Raw genomic sequence first — 15655 nt, forward strand, 5'->3', positions numbered from 1 at the left:
GGCGATAAAGGTAGATGCTGTTTGGACCAAAATGTTAGGGTGGGTGAACTCCCCTCCATGAACCACAGTATTCCTTCTAAACCATATTCTACGGGTAATCTCAACATGAAACTCTACCTCTTCTTTTGTGCATCTTTCAACCAAGTTCTCTATAACCCCTGTAAAATTGGTATCTTTAATAGTGCTCTTTTGGACTTTCCTCCCACATGCCCCCCATACATATGTAGCCGAGGGACAATCCCATAAAACTTGCTTCATCGTTTCCCTCTCCTTATTACAAAACAATCATAAAGAGTCTGGTACAATGCCTCGCTTGTGCAGATTTTCTTTGATGGAGAGGATATTATTGCAGGCTCTCCACACGAACATTTTTACTGAATTAGGCACCTGCATCCAACAAATTGTCCTCCAAAAGTTATCCATACCTGATTTTTGAGAGCCCTCTCCGCGCTACACTTCTTGGTGGTCTTTTTCCATATGATATGCACTACGGATAGTGAATTCGCTTGTGCGAGACCCATGCCAGATCATCAAGTCTTTTTGGCCATATTTGCTAAGTGGAATGCTAGAGATGACCTCAGCTTCCTCCTTACAAAAATTTGTGTGAATGAGTGGCCCGTTCCATCATTTGGTGTCGGGATCAATAAGGGCACTGACTATTGCATTTTCTTGGAGAATCTTCCTAGAGGATTGGATGACATACGTCGTAGGCATAGGTAACCATTTATCCTCCAAACCTAAACATCTGCCCCACTCCCAATTTGCCATAGCAGACCCTCCTGTATAAGATCTCGCATAGATAAAATACTTCTCCATGCAAGAGAAGGTCTTCTACAAAGAGTAGCCTCCAAGAATGACTCTCTTGAGAAATATTAATCTTTTAAAATCTGCCTTGCCAAACTGTATGGGTTGTGTAAAAGCCTTCATCCCTGTTTTGCTAGTAAAGCTGTAACGATTCCGGTATTCCTTTAAGGAGATTTATGTACTTTCAGTAGCCATGGACAATTATTTTCTTTAAGAGAACAAAATTTTTAAATTTCATTAATTTATCAAAATATTGATCAATGAACAATTAAATGTCTAAGAAAATTTTAAAAGCTGCATTTAAAGAATTTTAATACGGTTTCACAATTTAATTTTTCCCAAATCTAAAAGGAGACAATAATTGTTTTACATAAAAAATTTCAAGCATTTACAGAATTTTATCTATTATTCTTATTTTAATTTCACTATATTAAAAATAGTCCTCATTTCATCTAAACCCTAATGGTAGGAGAGAATAATAATATAGAACCCTAAGCCTTATAAATACATCCTTTAGCCGTCGTTCGCTCTTCTCATCAAAGAAATTTTCACAAAAACCATCTCCCTATACCTCTCTCGCAAGACGGCTCGGTCGCAATCTCTTTGTTTCTAGCTAGGAAACACTGCAGGTATGTCAGCATCTCACCATGTATTATTGTTCTTCTGCCTCGATCTATTCTTTTTCTCTGTTTACCGTAGCCTTCACAGCATGATTAGCCTTGATTACTTTCTTCTTTTCTTTTGGTTATTTCATTTTGGATAGCATAGTCTCCACACCTGATTTGCTTCTTATTGTTTATTTTATTTTCCTTCCTCTTCTAAGCCGTGTACGTATCAGCATGGCCTTACCGATTTCTCTTGTTTTTCTTTTGATTGATACAGCCGAGTGGGAATTCCCTTCTTTTCTTTTCTCTGATTATCGCTTCATGTCCTGCCTATTTCTCCTCTTTATTTTGTCTCTTCTTTTCTGATATCAAGTCACAGGAATCAACATGATAGTAGTTTTTGTCCTTTTCTTTTCTTTTCTTTCTAAACCAAAGTACCGTCCTTTGCCCCTTGCTTATTATTATTTTTATTTTTTATTTTTTTCTCTCCTATTTTGTATCAACGTCAGGTATAGAAGTCGTTTGTCCTTTGATTTTTTTTTTATGTAATTGATAAGTTCTATTTTGTATTTTATGGAGCTACTTTAAAGTATATTAATTTTAATATCTCTTTTCTTGATTTTAATTTGAACTAATAATATTTCTAAGAACATTTTTTCATAGTGAACAAATATCATGTTTTATGAATACAATATAAGAATTTTCATGAAAACTAAAACACACACACTCAAATATCGTTTAATAATTTTCTAATAATAATAAAACGCATATAATCATGATATAGGTAGAGACCAGGAAGCCGGGATGTGTTAGGTCCAATTCTATTTAGGATGTGTATTCTAGCCTAAGGCTGACATAGTTAAATTTTATCAATTCAGGTAGTTGTTATTTCAGAGCAGTCTTTTTAGTAGCAGTATCGAGGTAAAAGATCCTCTACCCCTTTTCAAATTGTTTTATGTCATATTACTTTATCCTTTTTTTAAACATATTTGCAATTAATTGTTCTTGTTCTATATTTCAAATTATATTGATACATGAAAGACTATTTTAAAAATAGTTTTGAGATGAAAATTGTCGGTATAAATGTTAATCTTGAAATCACTGTTTTAAAATAAGCTTTGGTTATAAAGGATTTTCTAGTTATTCGTAAATTGTGTAGTTGGTTCCCGAGACGGGAAGTTACAGTTTTTTGAAATTAATGAGAAAAGGAGAGTAAAAACCCTCCCACACGTTGCCTCAAGAGTTATCAGAGGAATAAGAATAATTTGTGGGAATGAAATATTTTATAAATGAGGCACGTGTGTGGAGGAGACTATTATTTTGGCCCCAGAGATATTCACAGAGATTTACAGAGTTTAAGCTCGGTACCGTTGCTTGGATGGAAGCGCAACCACGGAAGGACTTAGAGAAGGCAGAATCCATCCCTATGTCATGCTAAGTGCACTTCAATTAATTAGCTGACGGGACAGGGCCTGTGGCCACAGTTTACCTGCCTGAGGTCGCAGTAAACCGCGCAACCTTAGTACACAGGGCGTAATAGTGTACATGGGCCTTATATATGAGAAGTCTTAATCGTTAACGGGTATTTTAGGTGTTAAGTAAAATGCCGAATTTTGAATTGTGTTCTAGAAATTTAGATTTCAAGTGTATTTTAATAATTGTTTTAAAGAAAATGAAGTTAACTCAATCGTTTTATGGTTGAGGGTTGTCTTACTGAGCATTTCTCGCTCACCCCTTATTTTTGTTTTGTTTTCAGGTTATGAACAGAGAGACCTAGGCGGCCGGGATGAGATCTAGGCTAACAGTAGGATATTATTTTTCTATTACCTTAATAAGTGCACTCGCACAATAAATCTAATTTTCCTTTCCATTTTCATTTATGGTATCAAACAGTATTACTCTTTTCGAAATAAACGTTCCGCAATTATTAAAGCTCTGAGTTTTAAAATTATTATTATTCTCTTTGTTTAATTTATTTAATTCAGCATATTAGCTAGGTTGTTGGCAGACCTTACGAATCTTTGCAATTTGGTGTATGAAAATGGACGAACCTAACCCTTAGCGGTTTGGGGGCGTTACAAAAGCTCTGTTAAACATCTCAAATCGCAAAACCCCATACCACCCTTTGCTTTTGAGAAGCTCAATTTCTTTCAACTCATCCAATGGATCTTGGAGTCATTTTCTTTGTGCCTTCACCAAAATTTTTGCATCATTGAGTTGATTTCCATATACAGTCCCGTAGGTAATAGGAATACGCTCATGTTGTACGTTGGTATAGCTTGTATCACTACTTTTAGGAGAATCTCCTTTCCAACCCGAGATAGGAATTTTGTTTTCCAGTCATGCAACCTCTTTCACACTCTATCTTTGCTACTTTTGAATTCCCGCACCTGAGATTTTCCCACAGGGGTAGGTAACCCCAGATACTTGTCATACCACTGCATGCTTGGGCCTCCAGATAATCGGAGTATGCAGTCTTTGGGCCTCTTGGCTTGTATTGCAGCTCAAAAAGATAGAGGTTTTTTCTTTATTCAGTTGTTGGTCCGAAGCCTTTTCATACCACTCTAGGAGTTGGGACATCCGCCCCCAATAATCTATAACATCCAATGAGTTTATTAGGTGAGCTAATAATACTTTATTATGAATAATAGTTTGAAGTGGAATTAAATATATTTGGAAAAATATATTTGATGACTAAATATTCTCAGTTTGAACTAGGCTTTGATATAAATTATGCATAGTTTAACATTTATTATTTAAATACTTGGACTTAAAATAGATTAAAATTTGTATGTAAATTATACAAAGAATACTTAATGGGTCATTAAATTAAAATTACTATTGTAATTTTAAGATGGGTTTCAAGCATGTAGTTTTTTTTAAAAAAATAATAATAATAATAATAGAGGAAGAGAAAAGTTTTAGATGGCCGGATGTAGAAGAAGAAAAGAGGACAAAAGAATGACAAAGAGAAGTAGAAGAGAAATAGGTGGGTCAACGTGTAAAGAAGAAAGGAAAGGATAAAAAAAAAAAAAAAAAGGAAACCTAAACTGAGATGGTATGTAGCTTTAGGAAATAAGAGAAAGAACAATTCGTTGAAAAGTCAAAGAATTAGACTTTTCAAAGAGTGTAAAGGCTAAAAATCTAGGAAAAGCTAAGAACTGAGTCAAAGAAAACAAAAAGAGAGAATCACGTGAACACTTGAGAAAACTGTAGAAACTTATAACACTGAAGAAACTTACGCTGAAGCGGTAGTAAATGTGAAAACGAAATGAAATTTCGACGCCTACAATATTCTATAACATATTTGCATCAACTAAACTTTCATGTAAATACCAAATAGGTCCCAAAAGTTTGCCTATAAATAAGCTGGGGAAAAGATTGGTGCACAATTTGTGCACAACCTGTTGTGCAAGTAACAAAACCCAATAAGCCGAGCTTGCAGTAGTTTTCTTCACAAAAATTTTTTTACTGCTCTCACCCTTTCTCATGAATGTACATTATACAAAAAAAAAAAAAAAAAAAAAAAAAAAAAAAAAAGAAAAGAAAAAGAAAAAGGACAAACATTTAGAATAGTGGAGGAATTTTGGAACTATTTGAAGTGAGATTGCTAGGTATAAATTCTTTTATCCTTAGCTTATGTCCATTCTAGTTATTAGAATTTAAATTATATTGATATAATGCCTAAATTGTTGGGGAAAGTGTGGTTGAATATCTCAGGGAAGGATATTATATTCAATCATTCTTTTAAAATTACAAATGCGTCGTTGTGCTGCCTAAATATTTTTAGGTATTTTACAATAGCATCGTTGTGATGCCCAAATAATTCTAAGATATTTTAGATAGACCGTTATGATGTCCAAATAATATTAAAATATTTAGATATGTCATTATGATGCCCAAATAATTTTAGAATATTTTAGATATGTCGTTATGATGCCCAAATAATATTAAAATATTTAGATATAGCGTATGATGCCCAAATTACATTTATGACATTGTAAACATGGCATTATGCTGCCCAATTTTTTTAGGATTTAAAGTAAGGCTTAGAAATGAGAAATCAAGAATATAGGCTAATATGGAGATATAATGTTAATGCAGAAAATTTACGAAGGCGCAAAGAGTTATCATAAGAGTATAACCCTGAATTATAAGTTTAAACTTACTGACCCTACATTATTTTACAAAAACATGTTATATATGTTTTCTTGAGTCCTGTTATTTTAATTACACGCATGAATATATTTTGAGATGTTTTATATATGTGTTAAATGAAAATGTGTTTTCAAAATAATATGATTGAGTTTTGGAAGGGAAACGTGATATGCAAAAAATGATAGTATTATATGAAAATTATGTATGAATATGCTTGCCAAGGCCCATCAGTTAGGTGGGGATTATGCGCCTAACACCTCGAAGCTATGAGAGGGATAAATTATTAGCACCTTGCGGTTAAGTGGGGTATCAATTAACACCTCGAAGCTATGAGAGGGATAAATTATTAGCAACCTTGCGGTTAAGTGGGGTCACACTTAGCAAACTTTTGGGGATAAGTGAGAGTATAAATTCATTTATTGAGATGTTATGTTATGTTATGCAATGTTATGTGCTAAAGTATGTTAATTTTAACTGATGTTTTACTTATCATGCTATGAACTGTTTTACTGCTTCATATTATAAAATGTGGAGTTAATTATGTAGTAAGAAAATGCAAAGAAATATTTTTATGTTTTATTATTATGTATCAAACTGTCTATCACCTGGTTTACTATTTAGCCATACTTTTATTGAAAACAACCTTGTGAAAACCCTGTATATGTGGATGTCTAGTAAGCACTAGTGATGAGATATTTTATAAACAACTTAGAGCTTAGATTATAAATGGTCAGTTTGTTTGAACTTGCTGAGCCGTGGACTCACTCTTCCACCTATAAAATTTTATAGATGCGGTTGAAGAGGAAGAAGAAGATGAAGCGGACCTGTACGAATGTCCGATCTATGACGAGAGGCGCTGACTGGAGGCCTCAGTTTTTGGAAGAATTAGTGTACTTAGTGTCAATAGTGGAAATACTGGTAGGTTTAGATGTGTGTATTTTAGTATGCCACTTATGGCAACTTCTGCTCTACAGTGTATTGTTAATAATCTTATAAAAGATGTAGCCTGCTGTCTGTGGCAGTTGTGCGTGAACTAAGTTTTTAGTTGTTGATATATATAATATGTGAAGTTTTTAGATGCTCTAGTACAATTATACTTTTTAGGAAAACTCTTATATTTAAAAAAAAAAAAAAAAAAAAGTCTACTGCTATTTTATTTAGTAGTGTTACGTGTAATTTTAGATAATTACACTTACGGCTTGTTTAGAAAGCTAAGGCGCTACACAATCTCTCGAGGTAGCCTTGAAAATAATAAACTGTCATCTGCAAAGAATAAGTGAGTCAATCATTTGGGACTCCCGTGAGAAAAACTGTAGACTCAGCCTTATAGAGGAGCGAAATCAGGACTTCTGAGCAAATAATGAATAGATATGGGGAGAGAGGATCCCCTTGTCTGATTCCTCGAGTAGGTTTAAATTTTTTTGTAGGTTGCCCATTGATGAGGATAGAAAACTGGACTGATTGTATGCATTGCATTATCAACATTCGCCATTTATATGCAAATCCAATCCTTCGCATAACCTCATCCAAAAAGCTCCACTTCACCCTATCATATGCCTTACTCATGTCAAGTTTTAAAGCCATATATCCCATTTTCCCCCACTATCAGGTCTGCATAGAGTGCAGTGTCTCATAGGCCGCAAGAAAATTATCAGAGATCAAACACCCAAGGATGAAAGCACCTTGATTTGGGGAGATGATGGAAGGGAGAATTACTTTGAGGCGATTTGCCAACACCTTAGAAGTGATCTTATAGAGTACAATACAAGACTAATGGGACGAAAATTAGTTACAAAAGTAGGGTTTGATTTTTTGGGACTAACACAATATGTGTTGTATTAACTCCTCCTCTATATGTCCCAATCTTAAAAAATTCAAAATTGCATTACATACCTCCTCCCCGATGTTGGCTCAATTCTGTTGATAAAAACCTGCCGAGTAACCATCCGACCCTGTAACACTCTAGATTTTAAGATATTAATATATTATCTTAAAATGAGATTTAGGACCTAGTAATAAGGCAAAAGAATAAATATGAATATTTATAAAAATAAATATTCATTTATTAAAAAGCGTTTATAGTTTCAATTTGATAAAAGCTCAAATGGACCTTAAACTTTAAAATAACGAAAATAGGGTCAAACGAACTTTGTTTTAGTCAATTCAAAAGCCATAACACTCTTTTTGAAGTCATCTAGCTACCCTCCGAATTTCATAATTTTTGGACTCCATTTAGGGTATGAAAACACCCGTGAAAAATACTACCCATGATTTAGACGAAAATTAACATCTAACATTAGTGGGCCCATTTTAGTTCTTCATGAACCCAACCTATGAACACAGCCCAGCCCATGACCGTTTTTATGGATACAGCCCATGACCATCCCTGCACTTTAAAGAACTAGCCCACACATTAAAAGAAAAAGAAAAAAAAAAAAAAAAACCATTCATGTGAATCACTATTCAGTGTTCTTTCCCTTCTTTCATTTGTTTTATAGGTGCAGCCCCCCAATCAACAAAAAATCCTACATTCTTGCTCCTCAAGCTGAATTCTAGCCATTAGATGAGATCAAAATGGGATGATCAAAGCCGTCCAAATCAATTTAAAAGAAGAGCAGCACCTCCCCTTCCTCCACGCCAATTCTCTTCTTCTCCCTCATATTCCTCTCTTTTGTTGCAGGAAGCTCTTTCCTCTCCTCTCTCTATTTCTCTTGTCCAAAACAACAAAGAAAAAGGATTCTCTCCATCTTTTTCCCCTCTCTGTACAGCAATTCTTTACTTGGGCTTCATCTCTCTCTTTCTCTGTTTCTTTCTCTGTTTTAAGCAGCAAAGAAAAATAGAAAAAGAAGAAAGAACTCTCCCTCAAAATCTCCCTCTTTCTCTCTGTACTGCAATAGCTCTCTCTCTTGCTCATTCTTTCCTTTCGCGTGTTTAGTCTTTTGGGAAAAGAAAAGAAAAGAAAAGAACAAAAATAATAGAGGAGAGATTTCTTGAGATTTTGGTCTGTAATGCCCAGAAAAACAGAAAATAGAATATAAGTTAATAATTCTAAGATGTTAATATACTTGCATATATATTTAGGATTGTTTATGGTTTGGTAAGTGTTGCATGTTAGACCATATATATATAAACACTTAACTAAACCATGTATGCAGGTTTAGAGTACTTGGTTTAGGTTTAGAACCAAAGCAAAAAGAACTGAAAATTGGTTTCTGCTATTATGTAAATAAATCAGTTTAGGTTTAAGTATAAAATAGAAATAGAAATTGCTATATGAGTTCTGGTGCACTGCAGGGGAGGGTCGCACAATCGACCAAGAAGTCAATCGATCGACCAGTAGCAAGAAGCAGTCGAACTATCGGCAGAATAGTCGATCGATCAACTTAGAATTTCTGTGTAATGCAGTATTCCGTCTGAGTGAGAACTATCGACTTTAATTCATTAAACCTGTAAACCCAGTTCGTTTTGTGCATTTTAGAGGATTAAAACTGATTTAATAAACTTAGTTTCATCAAATTAGTTTAAATTAAAACACTAGTTTGATGAGAATAAGAATCTAGTTGGTTAGAGATAAAATTCTCAAAGGTTGAAGTCAAGTCGTCTTCGGTTTACATTTAACTTTCCACTTGCACCTAATCTAGCCGTTAATTGAGTTTTGTGTTGGATCAATCTCGATCTACCAAGTTCCCTATATAAGGATGAAGGTGATCGATTGAATTGCACTAAGAAAAACCAAAATCCAGCAAGTTTTCTCTCTTTTCTCTTTACATTGAGTGCAGAAACTTTAGTATAGAAATCCTCTTGCTTATCTTATGTTTCCAACATTTTGAAAGCCAGAGATGGAGCTTTGATTCACCTCCTATTTCTCTCAAGAAAACATCAGAAACAAAATTAGAAACACTTTCCTGTTCTGAACCAAAAAACTGCATCCTTCAACTCATCTTTGGGTATTTTTATTTTAGACCAACAACTCTTCTTTTCATTGGATTATTTTGTGCAAGTTTCAATGAGTAATCCTTCCTTCTATTAATATTTTCTCGTCCCTTGATCCATGTTCTGTTCTCCCTCTTCTTCTTGTGAGAAGTTGCAGTCGGTTATACACATATAAATATAACTTTCTCTTTTTGTTATAAACAGAGGAGTTTTCTCTGGTCAATACCCGATCACCAACAGCAAAATCTGTAAGTATGAAGTTAGGAAAGTGATTTGAGAATGTGTGTGTTGGAAGAATAGAACTGGTTGGGTGTGAATTAAAATGAAAGTGTGTGTTAGGATTTGATGAAGACACTTGGATGTTATATATGTTGCTGTCAAGTAGTTGCTGTCAAGGAATATGTTGTTGTCTTACATGTGTTAAAAAGTTGCTTTAAATGTGTTAAAAAGTTGTCTGTGTTTTGTATATATAAGTGCAAGTGCAGATATGTGAAACAAAGTGAAGGTGAGTTGTAGTCAACGTGTGTGTGTGTGTGTGTGTGTGTGTGTGTGTGTATTTTAAGAGCATGTCTTGTGTGTGTTTTAGCTAGAAAAGTGTATTTGTCAGAAAAGAAACAAGACATGCGTCTTTGTTAAAAGATGCTAGGCAATTATGTATGACATACGTGTGCTTGTCTTAATATATATATATATAAGCAAATTCTAAAATTTGCTATATTAGGTTAATTTATAAAGGGAAAATACTTCCAAAACATTATTATGCTATCCAATTTTATATAAGAATTATTAATGAGATTCTTAGACTAAATCAAAATTAATATAACAACTATAACCTTTGTAAAGCTCAATAGAATAATAACAAAAATAAAAATATTCACGTAGTACTTTTTATTGATTTATTACATTGCATGAATATAATTATAATTATGCAGTTTTACGGATAATCTTTAAAGCGGAAACTATAAGTATCTTTATACATACTGAGGGTGATGCTAGTGGACTCTTTCCATAATATTGTGTCCACTGCTTTATTTAATTTGTTTGTGCATGTGAATTTACATGTTTTATATTTTAATTACACTGATTAATAACAAAGCTGGTGAATGCAGCGGGGCCGAAGGTATTGCCAGTGGGACCGCCGGTTCCCGTAATAATAATAATCAAATGTTGTAATCGTAGGTTTACAGGCTAGTTGGGACCTTAGGTTCCTAGCCCCATATAATTAAGCTTTAAGTGAGGAGACCATAGGTTCTCGAGACCGTAAGATCCCAAGTAACTCGTAAAAGGGAGACCGTAGGATTCCATCACGAGAGGAGTGCAAAAGATAATAATTAAACCTTGCATATAAAACTGTCATATTACTGTTTTATGGTTATATTTATATTCAATCTATGACTGTGATTAGCTACTATGGATCATATATTGCATATACATGTGATTATAAAGCCATATCTGCATTATGTTACATTTATTAAATAAATCAGCATTCATTATATTATTGGAAACAGCAGACTCATTTAGGATGTTTTGTACTATTGTTTCTCTTTATATATATATTAATACAGGAAATGAAGAGGAGGAGTATCAGGATTACCTAGATCCTTAGGTGGATCCTGTTGACAATACTTGAGGCTAGCTTGCCTCCATTTTGTGAACTGCTATGTTCCAGTCCTTTATTATATTATTTTGAGAACAATATTTATATATTTCTGTTGGTGTGTAATAATTATACTCTAGTTATTTTGGCTTGTAAATTATATGTGCCTTGTGTGACACAAATACTATCTTACGTATAATTATTCAGTTACACTTTATATATCTATTTTGAGGTATTTCAGTTAGAAGCTCTGATATGTTATTTAATTTGAAGTCTGTTGGATATATATACATTCCGCTACCAATTTATAACTCTGATGATGTTGTAATGTTACGTGGAAATCGAAAAATTTTCACTTACGCTTTTTGTAAAAGTGAGGCGTTACATGGTCCGTGTGTGTTGTGAGCAAAAACAAAAGCAAATTTCATTGCCCTCTCTAGAAGCCATCCAGAATCGTCCCCATTTTCTCTTGTAAGTCTCTTGTCTTTTAGCTACTCTCTTTTAATGAATAAAAGAAAATAATAGAAAAGAAACAAGATGAAAAGAAACTAAAAGAAGAATAAAGGAGGTAAGCCTCACTCTCTCCCTTCTCTAACTCTCTCTTCCCTGTGGGTGTGTTTTGTGGGTAAAGTAAAAGGAAAAGCTAAGAAAGAAAGAAAAAAATGGCATATAAGGAAAAGAAAATGAATAAAAGAAAAAGAACAACAAAATAAATCTTTAGATAAATGAAAGGACCTTTTAATATCTCAAAATACCATTTTGAGATATTTGGTAAGTCTGTAATTAAAGGCTTTGATTTATTTTATGTAATTTCTAAGTTATTAACTTTGTTTTAATATTTTGTGATTTTACAACTTTTATTATTTTTAGTATCTAATATTTTAAGTTGTGTTTTAACGGGGTATTTCAAGTGGTGTATTTAAATAATAAATCATGTCGTTGTGATGCTGATTAAAAAATAAATATTTTATAAAGCGCCATTACACTGCCCAAATATTTTAAAGTATTTTTAGGCATTATTAATACTAATGCCGTTATTCTACCAAATTTCATAAAATAATTAATTATGTAGTTATTCTAAATCCACCTATTTTTAAAGTATGAAACCCGTTAATTATATTAACAAAGTTATTTTGGTAAGTCATATGTTGGCTAAAATCTATTTTGATATCTTACTGTTTCAGTTAAAATAACTGAAACAATACCTGCTTTGATATTACTTAATTAAAGGTTCAAGTTATTTTGGGTTGCAAAACTCTGTTGTAAAAATAGTGAGTTTTAATTATTATACCTATTTTTATAAAAATGGTATTTTGAGATTTATTTGGATAAATAGATATTAAAAGCTTTAATAAATGCCGTGACAAGATCCGCATAAAAGATTAATAACAAAATGTAAATGGACTAATTTTATATGATGTGATAATGTTTAAGCAAAAATAGAAAATTATATTAAGGTTTAGAAGTCAGAAATGAAAATAAGATTAAAATGAATTTTTAGTAAATTATACTAATCCACTATTGTTTATATTAAATTATATTGCAGTGAATATTTGTGTGTGAACACTTTCTGAAGCAAGAAATAACTGTGAGTATTTTTTCCTCACTGAGCATGATATGTGTTGTTTAGTCTTTAGCAATGTAGTGATTGTTGTTTTATTTAATTGTATACGTGATGTTTGGCATTTAATATGTTTAACATGTTTTGGTTGAAATTATGTATATGATATTGTTTGCATGAATATATTGTGGTATGATATGAGTCTGTTAATAAAAAGACTAAAGGTTTAGGTACCAAAGCGTCAATGGATTGAGTAAACCAACAGATGAACTGAGGTTTATGTACCAAGGCGTCAAGAGGTTGGCTAGACCGATGGTAAACCGAATGTTTAGGTACCAAGGCATCAATACACTAATAAGACCGACAGATAAACCAAAGGTTAAAGGAGTAATAGTGAGATAAGGTAAGTAAGTAGAGTTACGGCTCTGGCATTGGAAGTATGGTTCTGGTAATGGGTTTATGGCTTCAACAATGGAGATATGGTTCCAGTATGGGAAGTATGGTTCCAATAAAGGAGGTATGACTCCAATAAAAGAGGTATGACTCAGTAATAACACAAATAATGTGATAAGTAGAGATATGGCTTTGAGTACTAAAGAGTTATAGTAAAAGAACGAGTATGATTGTATGTATGTAGATATAACTGTCATCATTTAGATGCATTGTATATTGTTAGATAAATCAGTGTGTCACTATGTGGTTGAGGATCGTTGACTCACTCGAACACAGCATAAGATTGTTGTGTCAACCACAATCACATGCGAGTTTTTGCGGGAATGAAGGAAGCGGCTAATACGTTGATTAAGGAAGAGACCTTTAGTTTGTATTAGAATAATATATGGTTGTGTAATATTAGTGCCGCATGTGGCACCCGTAGCACGTATGTTATCGTTTTTTAATGTAATTATTGTATCAGAAAGAAATATTATTATTTTATATATTAAGGTTATTTAGTCAACTCTAATGTGTCATTGTAAAGAAAAATATATATTTTCGCTGCCAATTATTTAACGCTGATGACGTTGTAATATCACGTGAAAATCGAAATTTTCACTTGCGTATTTTTGTAAAAGCAAGGCGTTATAGGCCTGGGGATTTGAAAGGCCCCATGTGTTACGTTGTATCGCTTCCCTGACCTCCTCAGGCGTGCAAGGCTTTAGCAACTGTTCATTCATCTCCCGTCTAATCCTTTGAGTCATGCCCGATAGACAACTGTCAACCTCTTCCAGTCTTTTGGACTGAAATAGAGTCTGATAGTATGTGAGGAAAGCCCTCTTAATACTTGCCTGCTGAGTACACAGCACCCCATCCACATCTATGATTTTCTTTATCAGGTTGGTCTTTCTCTGTTGATTCACGAATGCATGTAAGTATTTTGAGTTTTTATTCCCATAATGAAGCCAGCTTTCTTTTGCCCTCTGCCGCCATTTTAGATCCTCTATTTCTATTAGGTCGTTTACTTCAGACTGAATTTGGTGGATTGTTTCCATGTCAGACTCGTTGCCCTCCCCCTGCAGGTCTCCCAGAAGCTTTTCTTTCTGTTGAATCAACTGCCTGGTGGGATCAGCACTAACCTTACGCCAATGGGATAAAGCATACGTGTTGGCTCTTCGTTATTTTTTCCTTCAGCTCTCCCCAAGGATCTCGTCTTCGAGTTTTTACTTTCCACACTTGTTTCATAACATTCTTTAAACCTTGCTGCTTTTGGCACCAGGCTTCATATCTAAATAGCCCACGTCGTCGACCCGACCTTCCATTTGACTGGTGCAAAGACACATGCAAAGGTGCATGATCCGAGCTACGTGCATCAAGCACATCCACCGTAGGTTGAGGGAAGAACGAAGCAAGGCTGATAGTAGCCATTGCTCGATCCAAACTTTCTTTTGTAAATGTAGAATCCCGCCTCTTGTTAGACCAAGTAAATAGGGGACCTGAGTAACCCATATTACTCAGCTGGCATTGTTCCAGCGAATTTTTAAAATCTGCCATTTGTCCCCTAGATCATCTTGCTCCCCTTTTTTCATAATCTTTCGTTTTCATTAAAATCCCGTATGCATAACTGTTTGTACAGTTTCCGGTATGGTGATGTGTCGCCTGGTGATTCGCTGCTGGGTTCTGATCTACTACCTCAATCCTGCAAAAAGAACAAACAACTCATCGAGGGTGCCGACTACGCCAACTCCGATGCCTAAGTCAGTTTAAATCAATTTTCTGCAGAGTATTCTTAATCTTAATCTCAAGAGCTTAGAGAATTCGTGTCTTCCATACCTGGTGCGGCTATCGTATTTATAGGCTGGACTTGCAGTCTTACCAGATTTGCAATCTTACTAGAATTCTTGACACCTAGTTGGATTAGGAGTTGGAGTCCTAGCTTAGTAGAACTTTAACCATATCTTCAGGGAATTCGACTGGGATTGTAGAGTCCGAAGTTGATTGCGTTTGTACCTCTTTAAACTGGATTTCGTATCAATAACTATCTTATCCCGTATCAATAACTATCTTATCCCATTAATTATGGAATTGTGGTTTATCTCTGATCTTCTGGGATTCTATCCTCATTGCATTCTAAGACAACTGCGGCACACTGCAACCAACCTCCGAGGTGATGAAACCCGAGATATGTTCGCTCCGACTTGGAGATCTCGGGGTATCGCCGCACCATAACAGGTATGTATAAAGCCGAGATGTTGTCGCGCTAAATCGATATTACACCGAGGCATTATTACCCCGAGGCGCTATTACTCCGAAGCGTTATTACTCCAAGACACAAATACCCGAGATATGTTTGCTCCATCTAGACCAGGAGATCCCGGGATATACCGTTGCCTGGAATGTGAAGACCGAGACGTCGTTATACTTGCGAAATGTCTTTATATGTCCGAGACGTCTTTATACCTAGACGATCTTTCTTTGCTGGGCGAAACAAATGTCCGAGACATAACTCCGAGATGTCTTTGAATCCACCAACTGTCCGAGACATAACTCTGAGATGTCTTC

The 15655-nt window shown here is 34.4% G+C and overlaps 1 protein-coding gene and 1 long non-coding RNA gene across 2 annotated transcripts; one reads left to right on the forward strand and one right to left on the reverse strand.

The window, feature by feature from the left end:
• Positions 1-1355: 1355 nt before the first annotated feature.
• On the forward strand, positions 1356-6530 carry LOC133877257 (uncharacterized). The gene is made up of 3 exons (XR_009901711.1): positions 1356-1433; positions 2288-2330; positions 6357-6530. It is a non-coding gene; the product is annotated as an uncharacterized LOC133877257 (long non-coding RNA).
• A 7135-nt stretch (positions 6531-13665) lies between these two features.
• LOC133876781 (uncharacterized) lies at positions 13666-14647 on the reverse strand. Its single transcript, XM_062315027.1, has 2 exons — positions 14409-14647; positions 13666-14212 (listed from the first exon to the last, which is right to left on the reverse strand). The coding sequence occupies exons 1-2, from the start codon at positions 14645-14647 to the stop codon at positions 13666-13668; spliced, it is 786 nt and encodes a 261-aa protein (XP_062171011.1).
• Between the last annotated feature and the right edge of the window lie 1008 nt (positions 14648-15655).

Source organism: Alnus glutinosa, chromosome 9 (assembly GCF_958979055.1).
Source record: "Alnus glutinosa chromosome 9, dhAlnGlut1.1, whole genome shotgun sequence".
NCBI lineage: Eukaryota > Viridiplantae > Streptophyta > Magnoliopsida > Fagales > Betulaceae > Alnus > Alnus glutinosa.

Excerpts from the sequence above, each read along its gene's own strand:
- LOC133876781 (XM_062315027.1), bottom strand. The coding sequence starts at position 14,647 with ATGGCAGATTTTAAAAATTCGCTGGAACAATGCCAGCTGAGTAATATG. Across the intron at positions 14,213-14,408 it reads TTGCACCAGTCAAATGGAAG|GCAGTTGATTCAACAGAAAG; the intron begins GTCGGGTCGACG and ends TGATCCCACCAG.